This window comes from Ochotona curzoniae, unplaced genomic scaffold (assembly GCF_017591425.1).
Source record: "Ochotona curzoniae isolate NIBS_2020 unplaced genomic scaffold, NIBS_Ocur_1.0 contig_2404, whole genome shotgun sequence".
NCBI lineage: Eukaryota > Metazoa > Chordata > Mammalia > Lagomorpha > Ochotonidae > Ochotona > Ochotona curzoniae.
Window position 1 is genome coordinate 6,038,026 of NW_024465451.1, and position 23,222 is coordinate 6,061,247.

The 23,222-nt window shown below is 42.9% G+C and overlaps 1 protein-coding gene across 2 annotated transcripts in view; it reads left to right on the forward strand.

Moving 5' to 3' along the window:
- AGO1 (argonaute RISC component 1) overlaps positions 1–23,222 on the forward strand; it is a 36,657-nt gene that overhangs the window by 8,552 nt on the left and 4,883 nt on the right. The window contains exons 3-18 of one of the 2 annotated variants that reach the window (XM_040974198.1): positions 550–670; positions 1,052–1,233; positions 1,615–1,751; positions 1,980–2,114; positions 2,268–2,355; positions 2,980–3,127; positions 7,807–7,926; positions 8,247–8,369; positions 8,504–8,637; positions 13,191–13,375; positions 19,044–19,203; positions 19,387–19,477; positions 20,500–20,694; positions 21,943–22,077; positions 22,644–22,745; positions 22,987–23,186. In XM_040974198.1, coding sequence (XP_040830132.1) covers positions 550–670; positions 1,052–1,233; positions 1,615–1,751; positions 1,980–2,114; positions 2,268–2,355; positions 2,980–3,127; positions 7,807–7,926; positions 8,247–8,369; positions 8,504–8,637; positions 13,191–13,375; positions 19,044–19,203; positions 19,387–19,477; positions 20,500–20,694; positions 21,943–22,077; positions 22,644–22,745; positions 22,987–23,186 — 2,256 coding nt within the window. Of the gene's footprint in view, positions 1–549; positions 671–1,051; positions 1,234–1,614; positions 1,752–1,979; positions 2,115–2,267; positions 2,356–2,979; positions 3,128–7,806; positions 7,927–8,246; positions 8,379–8,503; positions 8,638–13,190; positions 13,376–19,043; positions 19,204–19,386; positions 19,478–20,499; positions 20,695–21,942; positions 22,078–22,643; positions 22,746–22,986; positions 23,187–23,222 lie in introns of both variants that reach the window. The other variant, XM_040974197.1, reaches the window with a different exon arrangement.

Below are 23,222 nucleotides of genomic sequence, written 5' to 3' on the forward strand. Positions count from 1 at the left end.
TAGAAACATAGAATTGCAGACTGTGCTGTACACCTGCTGAATGAGAAGCTGCATTTTAACAGTTCCTAGGTGTTTCAGAGCAATATTGAATTTTTTTAAATTAAAAAGTCAAATATACAAAGAGTAGGAGAGATAGAGAGGAAGATCCCCTGTTGATGATTCACTCCCCAATTGAGCCGCAATGGCCGGTACTGCGCTGATCCGGAGCTGGGAACCAGGAACCTCTTCCGGGTCTCCCACAAGGGTGCAGGGTCCCAAAGCTTTGGGCCATCCTCTACTGCTTTCCCAGGCCACAAGCAGGGAGCTGGATGGAAGTGGAGCTGCTGGGATTAGAACTGGCGCCCATATTGGGATCCCAGGGCGTTCAAGGCAAGGACTTTAGCCACTAGGCCACGCCACTGGGCCCACAATATTGAATTTTAAGAATGTTGACGTAGAGTTGATGTTAGCAGTGAATATCATAGGTGGGGTATTGCCTGGGCATTGGATTCCTTCCGAAAGCTTGAAGTGGTAGTCTTGGCTTCTACAGGCCATTCCTGTCCTCCACAGGGAAGTGGTGGAATACATGGTCCAGCATTTCAAGCCTCAGATCTTTGGTGATCGCAAGCCCGTGTATGATGGAAAGAAGAACATTTATACTGTCACAGCACTGCCCATTGGCAACGAACGGGTAAGGTTGGGAGTCAGCCTTGGACTGTGTCAGGAGTCTGGGGTAGAAAAATGCCATATAGACCATCTTGAATGTAGTGGTCCAGAGAGCCTTTTGGTATTTTGTCCTGAGAAAGTGTGTTTTAGAACAATAGGTGGGTAGGTGCTGTTAAATCTAATAAACAGATTACTAAAGGACTTCCTGATAGTTGAGAGTGACAGAAGCGCTGAGCCAAGATGGCTTCAAACTAAGGGGCTGGACCAACTGTGAAGTCTTGATGTGTTCCCCATCAGCTATGGAGCAGAATCCTGACAAATGCAAGGATAAGGGTACGGTTGGAGCAGAGAATGCTGGTCTATGGCAAAGTGTTCTCAGTCCTTCACGTCTTCTACTCTCCTGAAGGTTGACTTTGAGGTGACAATCCCTGGGGAAGGAAAAGATCGAATCTTCAAGGTCTCCATCAAGTGGCTAGCCATTGTGAGCTGGCGCATGCTTCATGAGGCCTTGGTCAGTGGCCAGATCCCTGTTCCCCTGGAGTCTGTGCAAGCCCTGGATGTGGCCATGAGACATCTGGCATCTATGAGGTACTGAGTATAGTTAGTATCTGGGTACTAATGTCTGATGTTGGGGGGAGAGGGGAAGGAACACATATTAGGGTCCTATCATGTGCCATCCAAAGAAAAAAAATTAAGTCCTACCATTTGCCAGGCAAGTATCCATGTGTGTTTAAATGGTTGACAGCCCTAGCCCTGTCCTTAGATATCCTAGGGCCTCACCCCATCTGTCCCTGCAGGGCAGAGAGAAGGTGGAGACATACAAGGTCAGCCATGCAGTCAGTAAAAGATCAGAGCTGGCATTAAAGCCCTGGTGTCCTACCTTCCAGGCCAGGGCTCCTCAGTGCCCAGGATGCCTCACAGGGTGGGGGCCTGTGCCCGAGGGACCAGTTCTCTGCCTGTCCCTGCCAGGTACACCCCTGTGGGCCGCTCCTTCTTCTCACCGCCTGAGGGCTACTACCACCCGCTGGGGGGTGGGCGCGAGGTCTGGTTCGGCTTTCACCAGTCTGTGCGCCCAGCCATGTGGAAGATGATGCTCAACATTGATGGTGAGTGGGGAGAGTATGGAGCCAGGGGCACCCCAAGTCCAGTGACCACGCTCCCAGCCTCATCCCTCCCAGATCTATTACCACAATCCTAGTCTAATTCCAACAGCCCTGGCACCTCCTTGCCCCCCCATCCCAATGCCCTCTAAGGAAAAGTGTGTGTATTCCAATGGCTCCATTTGCCCTGGGAGACAGGACCTGAGCTGAGCTCTGCTTACCCTGTCCCCACAGTCTCAGCCACAGCTTTCTACAAGGCACAGCCCGTGATTGAGTTCATGTGTGAGGTGCTGGACATCAGGAACATAGATGAACAGCCCAAGCCCCTCACGGACTCTCAGCGTGTTCGCTTCACCAAGGAGATCAAGGGTGAGCACCCAGCTCACTGGGGAGGGAGCCAGTACTACTTACTCTTTAGTCTTAAAAGGGAGTCAATCTCCTTGGGACATGTTCAGGGGAAAGACCCAGCCTGGGCACAGGAGCAAACTATTCCAACCCTGACCAGCAGTGTGTGTGTCTCAGGCCTGAAGGTGGAAGTGACCCACTGTGGACAGATGAAGAGGAAGTACCGCGTGTGTAATGTTACCCGCCGCCCTGCTAGCCATCAGACGTAAGTTGGCAGGGGTAATGAGCCATGCTGTCTCTGTGCAAGAGGGCTGAGATTTCAGGCATGTTTTCCTTCTGTATTCCATCCCTGCCCCAAACAAGCCTAGACTCGCCTTGTTTGGGAGATAAGGATTTAGCATTCCCCTCCTGGCAGATCTGTTGTTACTCTATTAATTTTACTTTTGGGGTCACTTTCCTCTTTGGTCTGTCTCTGTAGGACAAGCCCATTACTTTGGTTTCTGTTATGCTTCTATAAATGTTAGAACCCCTCTCAGTTTATTCCTCTGGAGAAAAGGAAGCCAGATTCCTTGGCTTATTCCTAGAGAAATTGCCGCCAGCATTTTTGACTTGAAGCAATGCTGGGCTGTGTGTATCTACTGTGTATCAGGGTTTAGACTCAGCATCAGAAAGGCAGATCAGTCTGATATGGTCCTGATCTTTGCTTGACTTGTCTTGCAAGGCTTCGGCTTATCCTTTGGGGTCTTGTGTTACCTGTTTCCCCAGGAGTAGCAGTGCGCAAAGAGGTTGGGTAGGATGGAGCTTAATGTGAGACTTTCTATGGTTGTAAGTCTGGAGAGGTGAACTGAAGGCTGGGGTTGTGACACTGCCCTTCCCTTCTCCCAAACAGGTTTCCCTTGCAGCTGGAGAGTGGACAGACTGTGGAGTGCACAGTGGCACAGTATTTCAAGCAGAAATACAACCTGCAGCTCAAGTATCCCCATCTACCCTGCCTGCAAGTTGGCCAGGAACAAAAGCACACCTACTTGCCCTTAGAGGTGAGACTGGCAAGGAATGGCTGGGCTGGAGAAAAGGCCTGGTACTGAACCCTGATTGGCAATGGTCTGTTTTTCCATTGGTAATCTGTCATTCTCACTTTAAATTTAGGAAATTTGATGTTCTGGGAAAATATAAAGTAGTTCTGTGAAATACAGGCTTCATTCTTAGCTGCTGAGTTTGTTTCTTATTCCCTATCTGTCCTTCCCACGCTCATTCAGGCTGCCAGGCAGAGGTGCAGCCTGTGTTTGCTGTTTAATAAGTAGTTTACTCAGGTCAAAGATTTCGGATATCCATGTTCTCTTTACTTTTCCTTTTCCTGCTTTCTGGAACTGGGAATCCTAAGCGATCTGGAGATACTGGGGTACTTGATTCTCTTGCAAGTGGAGATGAACATTATGTGTAATGTAATTCTTATTTCCCCAGTAGTTAAAATGCATTCCTTTTCAAAAAGTTTTAGCTCCAATATTTGTCATACTTTTTTTTTTTTTTAATTTGTTGAAAATCTGCATTACAGAGAGAAAGAGAAAGATAGAGATCATCTATCCTCAGATGGCCACAAAGGCCAGCACTGAGCCAGGCCTAAGCTAGCAGCTTTGGGCTCCCACTGAGCATCCCACGTGGATGATGGGGTCCATCTTCCATTCCTTTTGCCAGGCCATTAGAAGGGAGCTGGATTGGAAATAGAACAAGTTAGACTTGAACCAGCACCCATATGAGATTTTGGCATTGCAGGAGGTAGCTTTACCCACCATGCTGCAACACCAGTGCTTCATATACTTTTTTATATTTCAGAAGACCGTTGAAATTCTACAAAGGAAAGAATGGCAATGCTATTTAAGTCATAGACTACAGATGCAGAATCATTTGCATATGGCAAAAACAGTGTGTAAAGAAAAGCTACTGCTGATTCCTTTATCGTCCAGTGCTTGTGGTGTAGTTCTACACTACCCAAAGCATAGTGTCAGGGTACCAATTAGGTATCACCTGGCAGTTTATTTAAGGTGTAAGGTCTCTGGCCCTACCCATATCTATGAATGATGTCTAACACTTTTTTAAATGAGTCCAAAGTTCTTCACGCTGGAGATCTCTCCCTCAGCCTCATTCCCTTGAATCAGTTGTGTCAGCCTAGAAACTCACAGAAAGTTAGAGCTTTAGCCGGAGCCACTTGACTCCACTACTCATTTAATAGCTGTTGATTCACAGACAGTGGGAGGAAGGCAATATATTCTCTGAAGTATCAACAGAAGCCTTTTGGGATGATCCCAGCTAAGTAAATACTAGATGGTATCTATTGCAAACTGAGATTTGCTAGCCAGTTAACATTATTTCTGTTTAAATAGTGGTTTACAAGGTGAATAATTCATGTAATGACTTAGATCTTGAATTTTATTGCTTATTTAACAAACGTTTATTGAATTCCTGCTATGGGGTCGTGCACTCCTTTTAAGGTCTGGGAATCTGGAGATAAAATCTTAGCTGTCATGGAGCTTACATCTGAGATAGACCATTTTAATTGATAAACATGGAAGATACTTTTAGGTGGTGATAGGTGCTTTAAGAACAATAAACAAAATAAAGGGGATAGAGTTACTTTGGTTATTGTTAAGGAAGATCTTTCAGGAGACCTTTGGGAGCTGTATCCTGAATTCTAATCAGCAAGGAAAGAGCTTTCCGGATAGGAGGGACAGCAAGTCCAAAGGCTTTAAAAGGGACAGACAGAAGGCCCTAGTGTCTAGAATGTGTTGGGAGGGGGAAACTAAGATGTTGGAGGTGGAGGTTCAAATTATCTAACCTGTAGTGGCTACGTGGGGATTTTTTTAAAAACAGTAGTTGTAGCAAGATACTGTTCATATATGATAAAATTTATTCTCTTAAAATATACAATTCAGTGGGTTTTGTAAAAGCATATTCATAGAATCATACAGTCATAGCCACTGTCTAGTTCCAGAACATTTTCGTCATCTCCAGAAAAGCGTAGTTATTAACAGTCACTGCCGATCCCTTAATAACTGCTTATTTACTTTTTGTCTCTGTGGATTCATCTATTTTGGACATATAATATGAATAGAATAATGTGATATGATCTTTTGTGACTAGCTTCTTTTACTTGTTTCTAAGTTTCATCTATTTTGTTCCATTGCATAGATGAATCTTTATTTGAGAGTTACAGAGAGAGGGAGAGGAAGGGCGGGCATTCAGAAAGGAGAGAAAGAGAAGAGAGATTGATCCAGCTCTCATCTGTTGGCTCACTTCTCTAATGATCACAATGACTAAGGCTGGACTAGGCCAACGCCAGGACCCTGGAATTCCATGAGTGCCGAGGCCCATATCTCCTTCCAGCTGTGGCTGCTTTTCTAGGAGTATTAGCAGGGAGTGGATCAGAAGGGGAGCAGCTGGGACTTAAACTTGTGCTTATTTAGGATTCTGGTGTTGCAGGCAGGAACTTAATCTACTGCGCCACAAACTGGCCCCTAGATCTATCAAATTTAGTTCGTTTAACAGCTAATGGGCATTTGAGTTATTTCTCTGAGTTGTTGGCTATTATGAATAAAGCTGCTGTAAAGAGTCATATGTATGTGTTTGTGTGAGCATTTTTTCATTTTTCTTGGATGTTTACCCAAGAGTGAAATTGTCCATAACCGTGTTTATCATCTGGAGGAGCAACCAAACTGTGTCTCAAAGTGCAGATGTCATTTTATAATCCCCTTCAACAATAAACAAGTATTCTAATTTCTGTCAAGTAAAATTTTATTCTGGTTATAACAGGAATCCATTATAGAAGGTTGTAGGGAGAAGAACAGTATGGATTATTTAAATCTCCTAGCTACAAACTTGAAACAGCCAGTGTCTCCAGTCTACATTTGTGTCTTCCTTACTAAAAAGTTATCCAGGCCAGTAGAAGTATCACCAAAATCAAAACATGGTTCATTCCTGCATATAGTCTTTTTTTTTTCAAATTATGGTAAAACTTGCCATATTAATAATTTTTTTGATAAACTTACATTTTTGGTCGTATTTAAGTATACAGTTCTGTGAAATTAAGTCCATTTTATTGTACAACTATTACAATCATCCGTCTATGGAACCTTTTTCATCATCTCAAACAAAAGCTATTATAGCCATTAAATAACTCCCCTTTGCCACTGGCTTCCAACATTCTACTTCCTGTTTCTGTGAGTTTGAGCATACTAAGTATTTCATAAAAGTAGAATAAAAGTATTTGTCCTTTCTTAACTGACTTACTTAAGAAAATGTCTTCAAAATTTTTGTTGTTACATGTTAGAACCCTCTTTTCAAGGCCAGGTAAAATATCCCATTGTGTATGTGAGTGTGTGTGTGTAGTTAGCTGGCACATTTAAATATCCCTTCATCCTTCAGTGAACACCTGGATTGCTTCTGGGTTTTGGCTATTATGAATGATGATGCTGTGAATGAAGGTGTATTAAGTATCTGTTCAAACTTAAAAGGGCATTTTGAGGAATCATCATATCATTTTTCACCGTTTTATATTCCCATCGGTGACTCAAAAGGTTTCTGATTTTACTGCATCCGTAAAGTTAATTCTAGAGCTATAACCAACTGTTGAATATTACAACTTTAATGCAACTTTAAGAGAGCAACCTTGAAAATTTAAACAATTATTGGTTTTTGTTAACTGGCTATTTTATGTATTATTTGCAATATAGAATTTTAAGGCAACTGACATTTACCTGTTTTTTTCCCCCTCGTTGTTGATCGTGAACTCTGGAAATTTGGAAGAGAACCAGTACTTACAGCACTTTAACTTTGTGAGAGCAGGTGATAGATTTCATCTCTTCCAAATCCTCACAACTTCTGAGATAGCTAAGGTTCTTTTTTCTCCATGTCTGAAATTAAAGAAGCTGAGTCTCAGATTAAAAGAACTGCCCACGGTACCTAGCAGTGACTAAGCTGGACTTCATGCACAGACCTGAAAACTTGCTGGCTGTCCATCCTACTACAAAGCCTTCCTGTTCGTGACCTCCTGACAATAGTATCTGGAGAAGAATCTTGGATCAGTAGATAGCCTTGGCTCCAAGAAATCCCTCACACCAACAAATTTCAATGCAAGCTAACAGAGACAGTGATTTCTATGAGCCTGTATACCCAGTGACTGCCTGTAGACTAGACTCAAGTTTAGAACCAGCTGTGGTCTTCCTGGTGGGTTGTCGAAAGGAACAACTAACTGCCAACGTCAGGGAGAGATGTCTTAGGAATCTAGCTTGGATGTGTTGGGTTTTCCAGTATTCAGGAAAGCTCCACACGGTCCTTTGGTATAGTAATTGTATGCTACAGCTTAATGTTTACGATGTCCTCTAACTGTTGTTGACCCCCTAAGTATTTAATTGCATTTGATCTCAAACAACCCTCTCAGATTGTTACTGTTTCTCTTTAAAGCACATGTAACCTGAATCTAGTGGTGGCTCTGGATTCCAACTTTTTATTGACAAAGCAGCTGTCTTACCTTTTGTATCATGCATACATATTTTCTGATGTATCTGTCAACCAAGACTTCAAAGCAGAGCATATGGGTGCACAAGGGATTTTGCAGTCCCTTTCCTATGGTTGACCACCTAGGTCTACTTCCTTTACTGTGGAGCTCTGGGTACAGAATGGACAGTATTCAAGCAAGAGCCTGCTGTCCTTTTCCTTTCCTCAGGTGTGTAACATTGTGGCTGGGCAGCGCTGCATTAAGAAGCTGACTGACAACCAGACCTCCACCATGATAAAGGCTACGGCACGTTCGGCCCCAGACCGACAGGAGGAGATCAGCCGACTGGTCAGTGGGACAGCACAGTAGTGCATGCTTTCTTGCTGGGTCATTGGAGCCTGTGATAGCACACGGGCCTTAATGTGTCAGGGAAGCTCAAGTCTCAATTTGTTGCCTGGGACTGCACAGGGCTGTTCTGGTCCCCTGGCCCTAGAGATGCTTTGTGCCTGTCTGTATGACTTTCCTATTTTCTTCCTCCACTTCTCCCACTTGCAGGGCTCTTCTTGCAAGCCCTGTCTTCTTGCTAGGGTTCTGTCTTGGGAGACCCAGAGGATAAGTAGTATGGCCAAAATGCATCTCTGCTAAGATCCTATTCTTTTGCCTTGTAGATGAAGAATGCCAGCTACAACCTGGATCCCTACATCCAGGAATTTGGGATCAAAGTAAAGGATGACATGACGGAGGTGACAGGGCGAGTGCTGCCGGCGCCCATCTTGCAGTACGGCGGCCGGGTGAGCAGGGTCAGGGCCACACAACATCTCTGGGGCCTCTGTGGGTGGATGGGCTGTATAGCCAGGGGTTTTTGTTCCCCTTCCCACCTGATGCTATTGAGGCTCACCTGGATACCCCCTTTGTCTATCCCCAGAACCGGGCCATTGCCACACCCAATCAGGGTGTCTGGGACATGCGGGGAAAACAGTTCTACAATGGGATTGAGATCAAAGTCTGGGCCATTGCCTGCTTCGCACCCCAAAAACAGTGTCGAGAAGAGGTGCTCAAGTAAGGAGGGCTGGGTATTGGGTTGGAAGGGAGGGAAGGACCCTAGAGCTGTTTCCCCCATCATCCAAGGGCTAAGTTGACCAGCTGTTTGGCTTTCTGTCATGACTATCTGCCTGAACTATCTAGCTCAAGTTTTTACCTGCTCCCCTTTTGTCAGTCTGTAGTTATGAGACTTTGATATCTATGGCAGAGATTTTTTTTTAAGATTTATTTATTTTTATTGGAAAGGCAGATATACAAAGACGAGGAGAGACGAAGAGGAAAATCTTCCGTCCAAGGAAGATCTTCCATCAGATGGCTCACTCCCCAAGTGGCTGCAACAGCTGGAGCTGAGCCAGTCTGAAGCCAGGAGCTAGGAGTTCTTCCAGGTCCCCCACATGGGTGCAGGGTCCCAAGCCTTTGGGCCATCCTCGACTGCTTTCCCAGGCCACAGGCAGGGAGCTGGATGGGAAGTGGGGCTGCTGCTGGGGTTAGAACCGGCGCCCATATGGGATTCTGGTGCATTCAAGCGAGGACTTTAACCACTTCACTATTGTGCTGACCCCGGCAGAGATGATTTTAAGGGCATGAATCTCCCAAGAGAATACTTACTTTTGTAACTATTATCATTGGTAATAAGCAGTAGTGATGATCATAATGTTTATACCAACATTGTACTTAAATTCCTAATGTTTCTTCTCTCGTTTCATCTTTGCAGTAGAGTAGATGGTGGTATTTCCATTTTGCAGGAGTCTGAGCCTCAAAGATATTAAGTAATTTGTCCAAAGCTTGTACATAGTCAAAGTGTCTGAGTTGGGATCAAATCAGATATGAACTTGAAAATATTTGTTCTCCATTGGAAACAAGCACCTTGTTTCATTAGGTCCTCTGACCTGTCTTCCGTCATATACAGAATTGGTTCAGTCTTTTCCCAGTTAATCAAATGAACTTGAATTGTCAGGGCCTCTGTTCCCTTGGTTGAGCATCTGGGTGTGGACAGCATCAATGAGGAAAGCAATATAGTCAACTGGTTTAAGGAAACAGGTTAGGAAAATGATAACTCCAGGGTGTAAATGAATAAGTGAAGGAATCATTGGCCCTTCCCCTGCAGTCTTTTTAAAAAACAAACAAAAAATGTTATTGAGATAAGTTTAAAATATCATAAAATCCAACCAATTAAAGTGTTCAGTTAGATGGTTCCTGTGGTCTTTTAAAGTTTTCGCAAGTCATTCTCTGGGTGTAGAGTAGGGTTTGTGTGTGCTAGGGGTGGGAAAGAGTATTGAGGTTTGCCATTGTGTGAAGTGATGAGAATAATGGAGTTCTGTGCTCTGGGACAGTCAGCTTTCTTGGATCATTCTTAAGGGTTGTTTTGACCATATTGGGTTGCCAGAAATTGATAAACCTAGCCTGGAACTTGGAAAGGGTCATGTCACTAGGCATCTCCTTCTTTCACTGACCTATAGAAACAGGGATTAAGAATGTAGCTTGCACTTGTGGATCAGTGGAATGATTTTGGGCTAAAGATAGATTTCTGAGGCTTTGGTAGTGTATGAGGTTGTCCAGGGAGAGTATGTGTAGTAAGCAGAGGATAAAAACAGAACTCTAAGAAACTGGAAAGTAAATGGAGCAACCTCACTTCATGTGGGTGAAGAATCGGGATCCAGAACATAGAGGAAGGGCCTCTGTTCCAGTGAGACAGGGGTGGGAGGGAAGACGGGAGGCTGTTGCTATGGACTTGGAGATACTGGTAATTAGGGATGCATGAAAGAGTACGGGTTGAACCCTTGTTACTTTTAGGACAAGTTTCGTGAGTCCTATCATAAACATCTCTCAATACATTTTTGCTGCCAGTATTGGAAACAGGATAGCAAGTGTGGTCTTGTAGCAGAGACATAATTGGGAAGATCACTCGCCTTAGGGGCTGGCGAGATGGCTCTGCTGGGTACCCCCTCCAAGTTCATGTCTTGATTGCTCCACTTCCCATCTAGTTCCCATTTTATGGCCTGGAAAAGCAGTGGAAGGTGGCCCAAAGCCTTGGAACCCTGCACCCACATGGGTGACCTGGAGAAAGCTCCTGGCTCCTGGCTTCGGATTGGCTCAGCATTGGCTTTATGTCCATTTGAGGAGTAAAATGGGATTCATAATCTTTCTGTCTATCCTCTCTGTATATATACCTTTCCAATAAAAATAGATAAATCTTAAGCTACAACAACAAAAAACCCACTTGCCTTAAAACACAGACCAGCTACTACTGATATAATTTAGTAACACACTAAACCGTTTTAGTAATTATACTATAGTTGCAGGCAAGGCACCAAAGGAGTACTGTTAGTAGTTCATAATAAATAGTTAGGTTCTATATGCTTGTTCTAACTTTATTTTGAAACATTATTATTACTATTATTTAAGGAGTTTGTTTGAAGGGCAGGGAGAGACTCATTTCACCTTCTGGTTTATTCTCCAAATAACCACAGCAGTTAGGGCTGGGCCAAGCAAAGGCAAGAGCCGGATACTGCATCCTAATCTCCTCCATGGACAACAGGGATTTGAGGGCTTAAGTCATCTGCTACTGCTTTCCCAGCACAGTAATAGGAGGTTCACCTGGAAGTAGAGCAACTGAGAATCAAACCAACACTCTGATACAGGATGCCAGCATTACAAGCAGGGGCTTATATCTGCTGTATCAAACTCCACTGGAAAAAGAAAAAAAAAATTTTTTTAAATTAGGGCACAAAGGGTCAAGGACTATAGGAAAGTGGGTAAGACCATTGTTTCCACATTTTTTTTCTTTTTTAATAATCTTAGTTGATTAGGGTACAAAGGGTCAAGGGCTTCCAAATATCATTTTTTTTCCCTGTATCTGGGGTCAGTGGAGAAATAAAGGGAAAAGCCCCACCCAGCCTCCCCACCCATCCCTGGTCCCCGATGTGAGGCATGCTCTGAGGGTCCTGCTCAAGTATTTTGATAGTTAAACAGTTCTGAATTGCTGCCAGTCTCGTCGTTCTGAGCATGATGAAATCTTTTCAGAATCTACTGGCTGACTTAGTCTCTTCATGGTTGGGGTTCTGGGATCAGCAGTTCAGTTGGAGGAATTTCCAAAGAAACAGTCTGAGGTGATCCCAGAAAAAAAATTTTTTAAATAATAGATGCAATGAATAATAGTAAATACCCATGTACTATCATCCAGTTTTGTCATATTTGCCTTACATGTTTTTCTAAAGTAAATAAGGTACAGATATTTGGCGTTGTGGTTGGGAATCCCATACTTCATGTAGAATACTTGAGTACAAGTGCTGGCTCTGCTCTCAATTCCAGTTTCCACTGTTGGCGCCCTGGGAGGTGGTGGCAGGTAATGACTTGAGTGGATCCTGGAATCCACTTGGATGGACACCTGGAGTTCTGGTTTCTTCAGCATGGCTCAGCCCCAGGCTGTTGTGATCATTTGAAGAGTGAAACAACTCATGAAAGATCTGTCTTCTTTCTCTCACTAACTGAAAAATTGATGAAAGTAACATAAATTTGGCAATTTTGTATGTCCATCCAAGCATCCTTCTTCCTTCTGTAGGGCAGAGTTGAGAGCAAGTGAGTATGCATACTGTCTTCTGACTGCTTGTTCACTCCCTGGATGGCCGCCACAGCTGAGGTGGGGCCGTGTTGGAGTTGGAAACTACATCCAGGTCTACCACAGGAACTTTGGCACTTGGGCTTTTGTGCGTTGCTTCCTAGCTGCATTTGCAGGGAGCTGTATTGGAAGCTGAGTAAGCCAGGACTGCGATAATGGAACTTGGGTATCCCAAACAGCGACTTCGCTTGCTGTGTCACAGTACCTGCTTTCTGATATGATCATTGGCATGAATTGTTGTAATCTTTCTGTGCAGTCACATATTTTATATACCTGTATGTGCATACAAATGATTTAAATGTTATAACATTGTGTTTACCTTTTTTGTGTATTTTGCAAATATATGGTAAAATTTATTTCCTCACTAAATTGTCATTGATGGTTTATATACCTAAACATTTGCTTTTATTCTCCTTTTGTACGTTATTGCTCTTGCTTTACTGCAAAGATTCACAAATTGAATTTTCTGTTGCTCATTTCAATCTGTCAGTATATTTATATAACTTGAATAGTTAGCTATTAGACTCCAAAGATCCAGTTAGGGAGGGGGAAACTCATATTTTACTAAATGTCTGCTATGCTCCCATCACTGTTGCAAACTCATTTGTTTTGAGCAAGAAGATCTTATCTTGGGCATCTATCTGCCTTTTTTTTTTTTTTTCATCATGTAATGGAGCACTTGTAATTGGCTACTTGGTTGGGATAAGGTGAAAATGCTGGGAATTCCCACGGACACCTTCTCTGCATTACATTAGTTCTTTGTTCATACTAGAGTGAGCGCTTAGCAAGCTCTGTCATGTGTTAACTATGGGATTTTTAAAAAACTAGCTATGTCCATTAATGTTGGAATCTCTCATTGCCTCACAGTGGGGAGCACCTATATCAGAGTCATTTGGTTAGAGATATGGAATGAGACTCACAACTTCCTGTCATGAGCATGCTTGTGTTACAGGAACTTCACAGACCAGCTGCGGAAGATTTCCAAGGATGCAGGGATGCCTATCCAGGGCCAGCCCTGCTTCTGCAAGTACGCACAGGGTGCAGACAGTGTGGAGCCCATGTTCCGGCATCTCAAGAACACCTACTCAGGGCTGCAGCTCATCATCGTCATCCTGCCAGGAAAGACACCAGTGTATGGTACAGTTCTTTTGGGACAGCACTCATGATAGAGCCTTTCTCAGGGTCATTCCCTGCAGGTCTTCAGGAGGACCCAATGTAGATTCTTGCCCCTAACCAGACCTGTTCCTCAATGTCAGAACTCACTTCTGGAGCAGCAGCCTGGAGCCGTTAAGTCACCAGACCCTGTCTGCCTGCTCACATTCCCTCCCAATAACGTTTAGTGGTATCTTTTTGCTTAGCTGGTCCAGTTGTAGAGATGGGTGAACCCCAGTTCATATTTCTTAGCAATGTGTATTGAGATCTGTGCAACACTTCCAAACAGAATATATGATAGTTCTGTTAGTGCCTGTTGCCTAACAATGACGGGGCTTTTTGAGCAGTTTTTTCTTCTCCTCTGCTTCTATTTAGAATAAGAATGACTGTATGCCTCTCTGGTTCAGCTCTTTTACTCCATTGTCCACCTCTTTACTTCAGATTTCCAAGGGGGTGCTGTGCTCTTCCTTGGCTGCACTCTTACATGTTCTTGTTTCCATCTACTCTTGCTGCCTTTGGGACTGCATCCCATTTTACTCTCAGTATGCCCACATCTAAGGGCATACTATCGCAATGTTATGTTCTCCGATAGCTTTTGTTCTCTTGTTTTCTAGATCAAACCTTATGAATGAGTTCTCTTCATTCTTTGAGCTTACTTTACCATCCACTTAACTTCTTAGATTTTTCTCTATCTTGTTCTCTAGTTCCCTGTGTCTTAAACTGCCTCTGCAAAGGATCACCAGTGACTTTTCCAAATTTTCCTTTTCCCTTGACTACTGAATATTTTTGCTTATTTTTGTCATTATCAGGAATGTTCAGTATTTTCATGTTTCTGTCCCCTGCTTTTACTTTTCACCTTTGCTTTCTGTTGAAATTCTCATCCCTTTTCATTGTTTCTGTCATCACCTGTTAAACTTTTGTTTTTACATTTTCCTTTTTACAAGAATTTACTGGGGGTCCAGCACAATGCCTCAATTGGCTGATCCCCACGCAAAATCCCCTGCATGGATTCGGATCCCATTCGGATGCCAATTCATGTCCAGACTGCTCCACTTTTGATCCAGCTCCCTGCTTATGGCCTGGGAAAGCAGAGGAGGATGACCCAAGTCCTTGCAACCTTACACCTACATGGGAGACCCAAAAGGCTCCTAGCTCCTGGCTTCAGATTGGCTGAGCTCCTGCCATTGAAGCCATCTGGGTAGTGAACCAACAGGTGGAAGATCTTTCTGTCTCTCCGTCTGTAAATCTGCTTTTCCAATGAGAATAAATAAATTTAAACAACAAAGATTTATTTAAATTTTTTATTTAGTTTTATTTGAAAGGCAGACTTACACAGAGAGCAGAGATTCAGAAAGAGAAATCTTCCATTCCACTGGTTCACTCCCCAAATGGCTGTAACAGCTGGAACTGAGTTAGCCACAGTGCTGACCCCCGAGCTCTTTATTAAGTGGTTACTGATTGACACTTTGAGCTTCCAAAAAAGAAAATGCAGTGTTTTCTGTTCAGTACTACATTAAAAATGTTCAGGACTCTGCTATTATTTTTTTTTTCCCATTTTACTTGTACTGTGTACTTGACACATGTTAGAATGATCAATGGTTCCTAAATTAGAACTGTTGTTATACCAGTCAATTGATTATGCTAGTCTGCTGGCTTAGGTAAATTACCTAACTTTTCTGAGGCTCATGAGTTAATTATGTGAAAGAAAAAAAAATTTAAAAAGCGTCTCGCACAGTGCCTGGCACCCCAGTGCTTAATATAAAAGCTCATTCCTTATCTGTGTTTCCCAGTCCCTGATTTTACTTGCATAATTTGCTTTTGCCTGGCATATATGAAGACTTTTGACCTCAAATTTATCTCCAATCCTTCCACACCTAATTTATATGCTAGTTATTGTTTTTTGTCTAGGGTGAACATGTCTCTTTATGGACTCTTCTGGTATATTCGCCACTGAACATTTACTAGCTTGCTTGATACTACTCTGATTATGGATTAGATCTGATTCTACTTTGACGCCTTCTTCCTTCTGCACATGTACACATAAGGTCAAGTTTTCCATCAATATGATGGTTCAGTAATCATTTATCAAGGGAACCCTGTTATTTTCCAGTTTGTATTTCACTTGGGCTTTAAATTGATGATTCTGAGATGGGAGATAAGGATGCTTGTTAAAGAACTACCTTGTTAAGTCTCCATGTTTCTGGTTCCTTTTATTAAAGGGAGAATCCAATGATGTTTATTTTGGGAGTCTGAGTGTTTGTGGAAAAATGGTTAAAGAGATAAATTTGCTTTTGTAAATCCATGCATATGAGTTTAGCATACCTGCGAAAGCAGCATTTATTTAAAATTTCCCCTTCCTGGGGCTCGGCAGTGTTACATGTCAGCCTTCTATCATTGTTAAGACCTTGTGTTTCTTCACTGACATGAAATTCTTTAGTGATATCCCCTGACAGTGGCACTGTGCCTAGAAATTCAGCCAAAAGATAAGTCAGATACTTCCAAGGAGTGTCTATCCCTCATGAGCAGCTCAACAGAATGGCGTTCTTTCTGTCATGGGCAAATTAAGATCCCATTGGTATTGTGCTCTCTCTTGAGAGTATAGAAGGACAAAGTCACATTTATCCAATTCTGATGATACTGTACCACACGTCCTTTCTTTAGTATAATTAACTCCATCTCCAATAACTTTGTACTATTGGCCTTTGTAAAATGTGAGCTCTTAAATTGAGTTGTTCATATAGAAAGCCTAAGTGTTCATCCATCTCAATTTTTGCTCACAAATTGTCATAGCAGTGGAACCAGTGCCCAGGAGATCATTATTCTGACGTCAGGCACCAGTGCCTATAAAGCTCTCTCAGTGGTAACTACTGTTCTGGTTGTTAATATCATTGCCTGTTTCTGAACTTTTATATAAATGGAGTCATATATAACACACATTTTGTGCTGCGTCTGGCTGTTTTTAAGGTTTATTTTATGTATCTGAGACATAGTTACAAAGATACAGGAACTGAGTTTCTTTTTTTTTAAAAAAAGATTTATTTTTATTGGAAAGGCGGATATACAGAGAGGAGAGACAGAGAGGAAGATCTTCCATCCGATGATTCACTCCCCAAGTGAGCGCAACAGCCGATGCTATGCTGGTCTGATCTCCCGCACGGGTGCAGGGTCCCAAAGCTTTGGGCCGTCCTCAACTGCTTTCCCAGGCCACAGGCAGGGAGCTGGATGGGAAGTGGGGCTGCTGCTTGGATTAGAACTGGCGCCCATATGGGATCCCGGGCATGCAAAGCGAGGTCCTTTTTTTTTTTTTTTTTTTATTATTATTTTTATTATTTTTTCATTGGAAAGGCGGATATACAGAGAGGAGAGACAGAGAGGAAGATCTTCCGTCCGATGATTCACTCCCCAAGTGAGCGCAACGGGCCGATACTATGCCGATCCGAAGCCAGGAGCCTCTTCCGGGTCTCCCACGCGGGTGCAGGTTCCCAAAGCTTTGGGCCGTCCTCTGCTGCTTTCCCGGGCCACAGGCAGGGAGCTGGAAGGGAAGCGGGGCTGCCGGGATTAGAACCGGCGCCCATATGGGATCCCGGGCGTGCAAGGCGAGGACCTTTAACCACTTGCGCCACCGCGCTGGGCCCCAAAGCGAGGTCCTTAACCACTGCGCCATCGCGTTGGGCCCAGGAACTGAGTTTCTGTCCACTGGTTTATTTCCCAGATGGCTACAACAGCCAGGGCTTGAGCCAGACTGAATCATGGTCTTCCACATGATGTCTGGGACTCAAACGCTTGGGCCATCTCCCACTGCTTTCCCAGGTGCCTTAGCAGAGAGTTAACTATGGTAGGACCCTGAATCCATATGGGACGTCAGTGTCGCAGGCAGCAACTTTAGTTGGGGGCCATAATACCGGTCCCCCTAGTCTGGCTTCTTTCACTCAATGTTAGGTTTCTTTCTTGTGTCTAGTTGTAGTTTGTTACAGTTTTCCATCACATGATTTTATAGCACAACTTACATGTGTCCATTATATTAAAACACATTTTGGAATTATTACCAATATTTGGCAATGATAAATAAAAATGCTTCACTGAACATTTTGTATATGTCCTTTAACATATATACCAGTCCTTTTAAGTGTATATATAAGAGTGGATTTTAAGTAGGTGCACCCCTACACACGTATATGTATAGTTTCACATTCTTTTCAAACTTGGCATTGCCTTTTTTATTATCTATGTAACCATTCTTATTAGTGTTTAATGGTATTGTTGCAGTGTGATTTTAATTGGATTTCTTTGATAACTGATAGAAAATTGAGTTTTTTCATCTGCGTTGTCTATTTCAATTATCTTTTTGATAAGATGACTGCTGAAGTATTTTTCCTGTTTTTAAATAGTGAACTGCCTTTTCCTTCTTAATTTAGAGGTGTTCTTTATCATTCTTTTGTTGTATATGTTATGTGTTACACATCCCTGTGGTTTATCTTTTTACTCTTAATTGACTTATTGAAAACATTTTAATTTTAATGTAGTCCAGTTTATTATTATTTTAACTAATATGTTTTTTCTTTAAGATTTATTTATTTTTATTGGAAAGTCAGATTTATAGAGAGAAGGAGAGACTGCTGGTGGTTTCTCTGCTGCTGCAAAGCTTGGATTCTTAACCTGCTGCTCACACCCGGAATCAAGAAAATAACCCGGATAAAAGGAGCTGCTGAATGGAGTTCATCTCTGATGTTTTCCCTTGTCTCTGGAGTTTTAGACTCTCTAATTCTTAGGTCTTGGCCTTAGCTACTGCCTTCAGAGACATGACTTCTGTATTTTATCTGATTATTCTGGATGTTCTCTACAGGAAAATTGGCTTGCCACTGACTATACCATCTCCCTTGGATGTTTGCATTATTCTGTTGGTTTTTTAAATATACTCATGTCTCCCTACAACAACATACCCAAACCTTTGTTGATCATGCATTATTTCACTAAAACAGTTTTTGCCTCAACATCACTAAATCCAGAAGACATTCCTGCTCCTTATTTTACCTGATATCTTAGCTGCATTTGGCTTTGTGACTACTTGTTCCTTTTTTAAACATTCTTACTTTTCATGGCATTTATGATACAATACTGTCTTGGACTTTATTCTATCTCTAGATTTTTCTACTCGGCAGATGTCTTCCTGTGCTGCCAATTCTGGCAGTTCTTTAAGATTTCCATGTAAGCCCTCTTCTCTTTCCATTTATCCTCCTTATTGATCACATCAAAATCATGCCTTCACTTAACCACCTATACCAAAATACTACAAAAATCTGCTTCTCTATGTCAGACTACTCTGTTGAGCATCTAACTAATTACTGTATCCATTTGTCTGGTTCATATATTCCCTGGGATGTATCCATGGGATGATTAAAAAGCAGGAATTCAGATTGTCTCAAAAAGAATATATGAATATATAGTTCCAGGAAACTTTGTTGTAGCATTTATCAGTTGCTAAATTTTTTCATGTTTGTTCAAATTAGTAACTGTATAATAAGCACTATAAGATAGGCACTTCGTGCGTTTCTGGTTCCCATTGTATTTCCTGTCGTCTTATATACTGCCAGACATTAAACAGGCGATCAGTGAATATCTGTTGAGTGCACTAATTGATTCTCTCTGCCTGTAGCTGAGGTGAAACGTGTTGGAGATACGCTTTTGGGGATGGCTACACAGTGTGTGCAGGTGAAGAACGTGGTCAAGACCTCGCCTCAGACTCTCTCCAACCTTTGCCTCAAGATCAATGTCAAACTTGGTGGCATTAACAACATCCTAGTTCCACACCAGCGGTATGAATTCTGTTGTCTACTTGTTCTTGTCAAGGTATCATGCTGGGGATTAACGGGGAGATCAGGACCCTGGCAGGGAGAGTGAATTAGACGTAAAGGGGAAAAGACCAGAGTGGGTGCTGGATGGTGCTAGGGAGAGATGACCCAATTCCTCACCATTTTGTTTTTTCCTTCCTTGCTCAGCTCTGCTGTCTTTCAACAGCCAGTGATATTCCTGGGAGCAGATGTTACACACCCCCCAGCAGGGGATGGGAAAAAACCTTCTATTACAGCAGTGAGTGACACTTTCCAACTTCCTCATAAAGTTCTCTTGGCTTCAAGTCCCAAACACCATACATTATTTCCATCCCTCCTCTCTAGCTCTTGGCTCTTTGTAAGATTTCCTTGCAGCTCACTGGCTCAGCATCCTCGTTTGTTGCTCCCTTGTCACCTTTATAAAGTTAACCTTGTACAGTGTCCTTTTCATTAGGTATATTGGTGAATGTACAGCCTATGACAGGAAACTTAGCCCTGTCTGCCACCGCTCAGTCTGCATTTGAATTTTTATCTTTCTCTCCAAGTCTGCTCTTGGGCTATGTGGAAGTGACTATGTATCTCTTTTCTAGAATCTCTCTTAAGGTAGTTACTTAGTTGCTGGGACTGTCGTTTTCTCTTGCCCATCCCCCACCTCTCATTGATTTTGTAGGTTAAATGTCTGTCCAATTCCTCTCCTGCTTTTTCTGCTCCCTGTCCCACTGGGGCTTCCAGCTGCTTAAGAATCAGACCTTCCTTGTGACTTGTGTTTCCTCAACCCTCACATTTCTTTGGGTCTGGGAATTGAAAGGGAATCCAAATAGTCCTTATTTCTATTTTTGGTGAGGCCATCCCTCCTGGATTCCAGCCACAAGAGCATGGTTATAGTTGTGGTTCCTAGGTAGATTAGCAGTTGAATGCAACTAAAGAGAAAACTTGGGGGCTAGGTGAGGTTACAGTCTAATCTGGTAGTGCCAGACCTTTACACAGCCCTCTGCAAGGGAGAGGGAAAGCAAGTTGATCTAGAACCTGCTATGATTGGACGTTGACAAACTTGCTTTATATGGACTACAACAACAGTAGAGGTGGGTATTCCCATCAGATGAATTGAGTAAATTCTGCATGTCTGGTAGAATGATGATTATGAAGAGGGCTCCGTGAATCTACAGCCCTACCCATTCATTTACCCAATTTGCTTGCTAAGAAACCTTCCTCCTAACCCACAGTGTGTCAGGAAGGTTGAGTGGATTCTCTGGGAGCTGATCTGTTCCCTTTGATCGTCAGGTAGTAGGCAGTATGGATGCCCACCCCAGCCGATACTGTGCTACTGTGCGGGTGCAGAGACCTCGGCAGGAGATCATTGAAGACTTGTCCTACATGGTGCGTGAGCTGCTCATCCAGTTTTACAAATCTACCCGCTTCAAGCCTACTCGCATCATCTTCTACCGAGACGGGGTCCCTGAAGGCCAGCTCCCACAGGTAGAGCCCATTGTTGAAGGCAGAAACCTTCATGTTGAGTCCTGAAATCTAGTCAATTCTACCTTTTCAGAGCTGCTAGCACTGGGACGAGTGCTACTTCCTAGGGGACTTGCAAAATGGGGTTGGCTTTGGGGGCAGGGATCACCACTGAGAAAGTGGAATGCCTGCATAGTATTTAGAGTCCTTGAAACAGAAAGCCCTTGATGCCTATTTACTATTTGGTCCACATTGAATACTGTAGGTAGACCAGTGGTTCTCAATATAGCATGCATCAAAATTGCCTGGAGGATTTGTTTAAAGCAGTCTATAGGGCTATACTCTTAGAGTTTCTGTTTTAGTGAATCTGGTAGGAGCAGTAGAATTTGGAATTCTCATAAATTCTTAAGAGATTTGCTGGTCTGGAGACCCTAGTATAAGAACCACTGCTGCTACTAATCTTCCCTTGTAATGTTCCTCTTATTTGTTCTCCATTCTAAGCCTTCATTTCTTTTATTTAGATGAGTTGGTAGAACAAACTGGTCTCCTAAGCTATATTTAGTAGTAGTATAATTTCCAATCATTGAGCACTCATTATGTACTTCATTTATATCCTGTTAAATCTTACAACCACCTAATGCCAGATGCCCGCTGACAGATGAGGAAACCAACGCTTGGAGTTGTCAGTATTTTTTTTTTCTGTGTCATTTAAGCTAATAAGCAGTGGAATTGAGAATCAGATACAATGGTCTCATTTCAGAGAATGTTTTCTTAACCATTATGCTTGATTTCCCCAAGTCACCTTTGTAATAAATACTAAATTAATAAAAATTTTTTTAATTAAAAAGCCTAATTTAAATTGATTCCAAAGTCTATCCTTTTCTACCATGCAAATTTTTTTAAGATTAAGTTATTTTTATTGGAAAGGCAAATTCCTAGAGATGAATCTTCTATCTGCTGGTCCTCTCCCCAAATGGCCACAATGGCTAGAGCTGAACCAACTCAAAACTAGAAACCAGAAGCTTCTTCTGGGTAACCTATATGGGTGCAGGGCCCTAAGAACTGCTTTCTCAGGCCCCAAGTAGGGAACTAGATGGGAAGTAGAGCAACCAGGTTAAGTGTGAAGGCGAGTTTTCAAGAGGGAACTATCATCTGTAATTGTTAGGCGTCAGCATATCAACCATGTCCCAGATGGCAATTCTTTAATTCATAAAAATGAATGAACTCAAAAGGAGCTTTGTGTCTTTGTTTCCTTCCTCCCCTTGTGTCTAGATCCTCCACTATGAGCTGCTGGCCATTCGTGATGCCTGCATCAAACTGGAAAAGGACTACCAGCCTGGCATTACTTACATTGTGGTGCAGAAGCGCCATCACACCCGCCTTTTTTGTGCTGATAAGAACGAGCGAGTGAGTGTGGGGTTGAGGAGAGCGCCTGTTCCTTCCTCCTATCTGCTAGTTTTGATAGGGAAGATAAAGCTTAGGGATTTTGTCCTTTTCCTTTCCAGCCTCCCTAGTCCCTTCCTTTCCGCTAGTTCTTAGTGATCTTTCTTCTCCTGGTTCCCTAAGTGTCCCCCTCTACCCTTTAAACTTTCCTCTTGACTCCCTGGGATAGTCCTCTTATGTAGACCAGCTCCCAGAGAAAGGAAAGGGAACCACCATTTATTGCTAGACAGTGTACAAGGCATCTTCCTCACAGCAATCCTATAGGGTATGTACTGTTGTTGTTGTCTCCAGGTTAACCTCAGGAAGGTTACGTGGCATGGGTAAGATGCAGCTAATAAATGGCAGAACCAGAATTTAAAAACAGATGTGTTTGACTCTAGAAAACTATTGTTTTAAATCCCAGTACTCTCTGAGAAAAACACCTTTTTCTTTGCTCTTGAGGTTTTGGTGGCATCAGAATAGAATTCAACCGTGGCCCTAATTAGGGCCAGGCAGGTCTTGGGATCTTGGTTGTGTTTGTCTCTATACAGATTGGGAAGAGTGGTAACATCCCAGCAGGGACGACTGTGGACACCAACATCACCCACCCCTTTGAGTTTGACTTCTATCTCTGCAGCCACGCAGGCATCCAGGTAGCCGAGTTGTGTCCTGGGGTTTCCACTGGGTCAAATGAATTGATTATTTCCAATGCTGGTGAAATACATCATTCATCACTGAAAGACATTCACATCAGGATTGTTCTCTTGGTTACGCAGAGTATATTTTCAGGTTGCTATTAGTCACATTGTGTCTGTCTGCTGTGTTCTAATCTTGTTCCTTATCATCAGCCATCTCCTCTGTCCAACCTGAGGCCCCTCACCTTTCTGTCCTCAGGGCACCAGCCGACCTTCCCATTACTATGTCCTTTGGGATGACAACCGCTTCACAGCAGATGAGCTCCAGATCTTGACATACCAGCTGTGCCACACTTACGTACGATGCACACGTTCTGTCTCTATCCCAGCACCTGCCTACTATGCTCGTTTGGTGGCTTTCCGGGCACGATATCATCTGGTGGACAAGGAGCATGACAGGTAAGGCCTGAGGTCAGGCTTGCTTCCTTTGTGCTT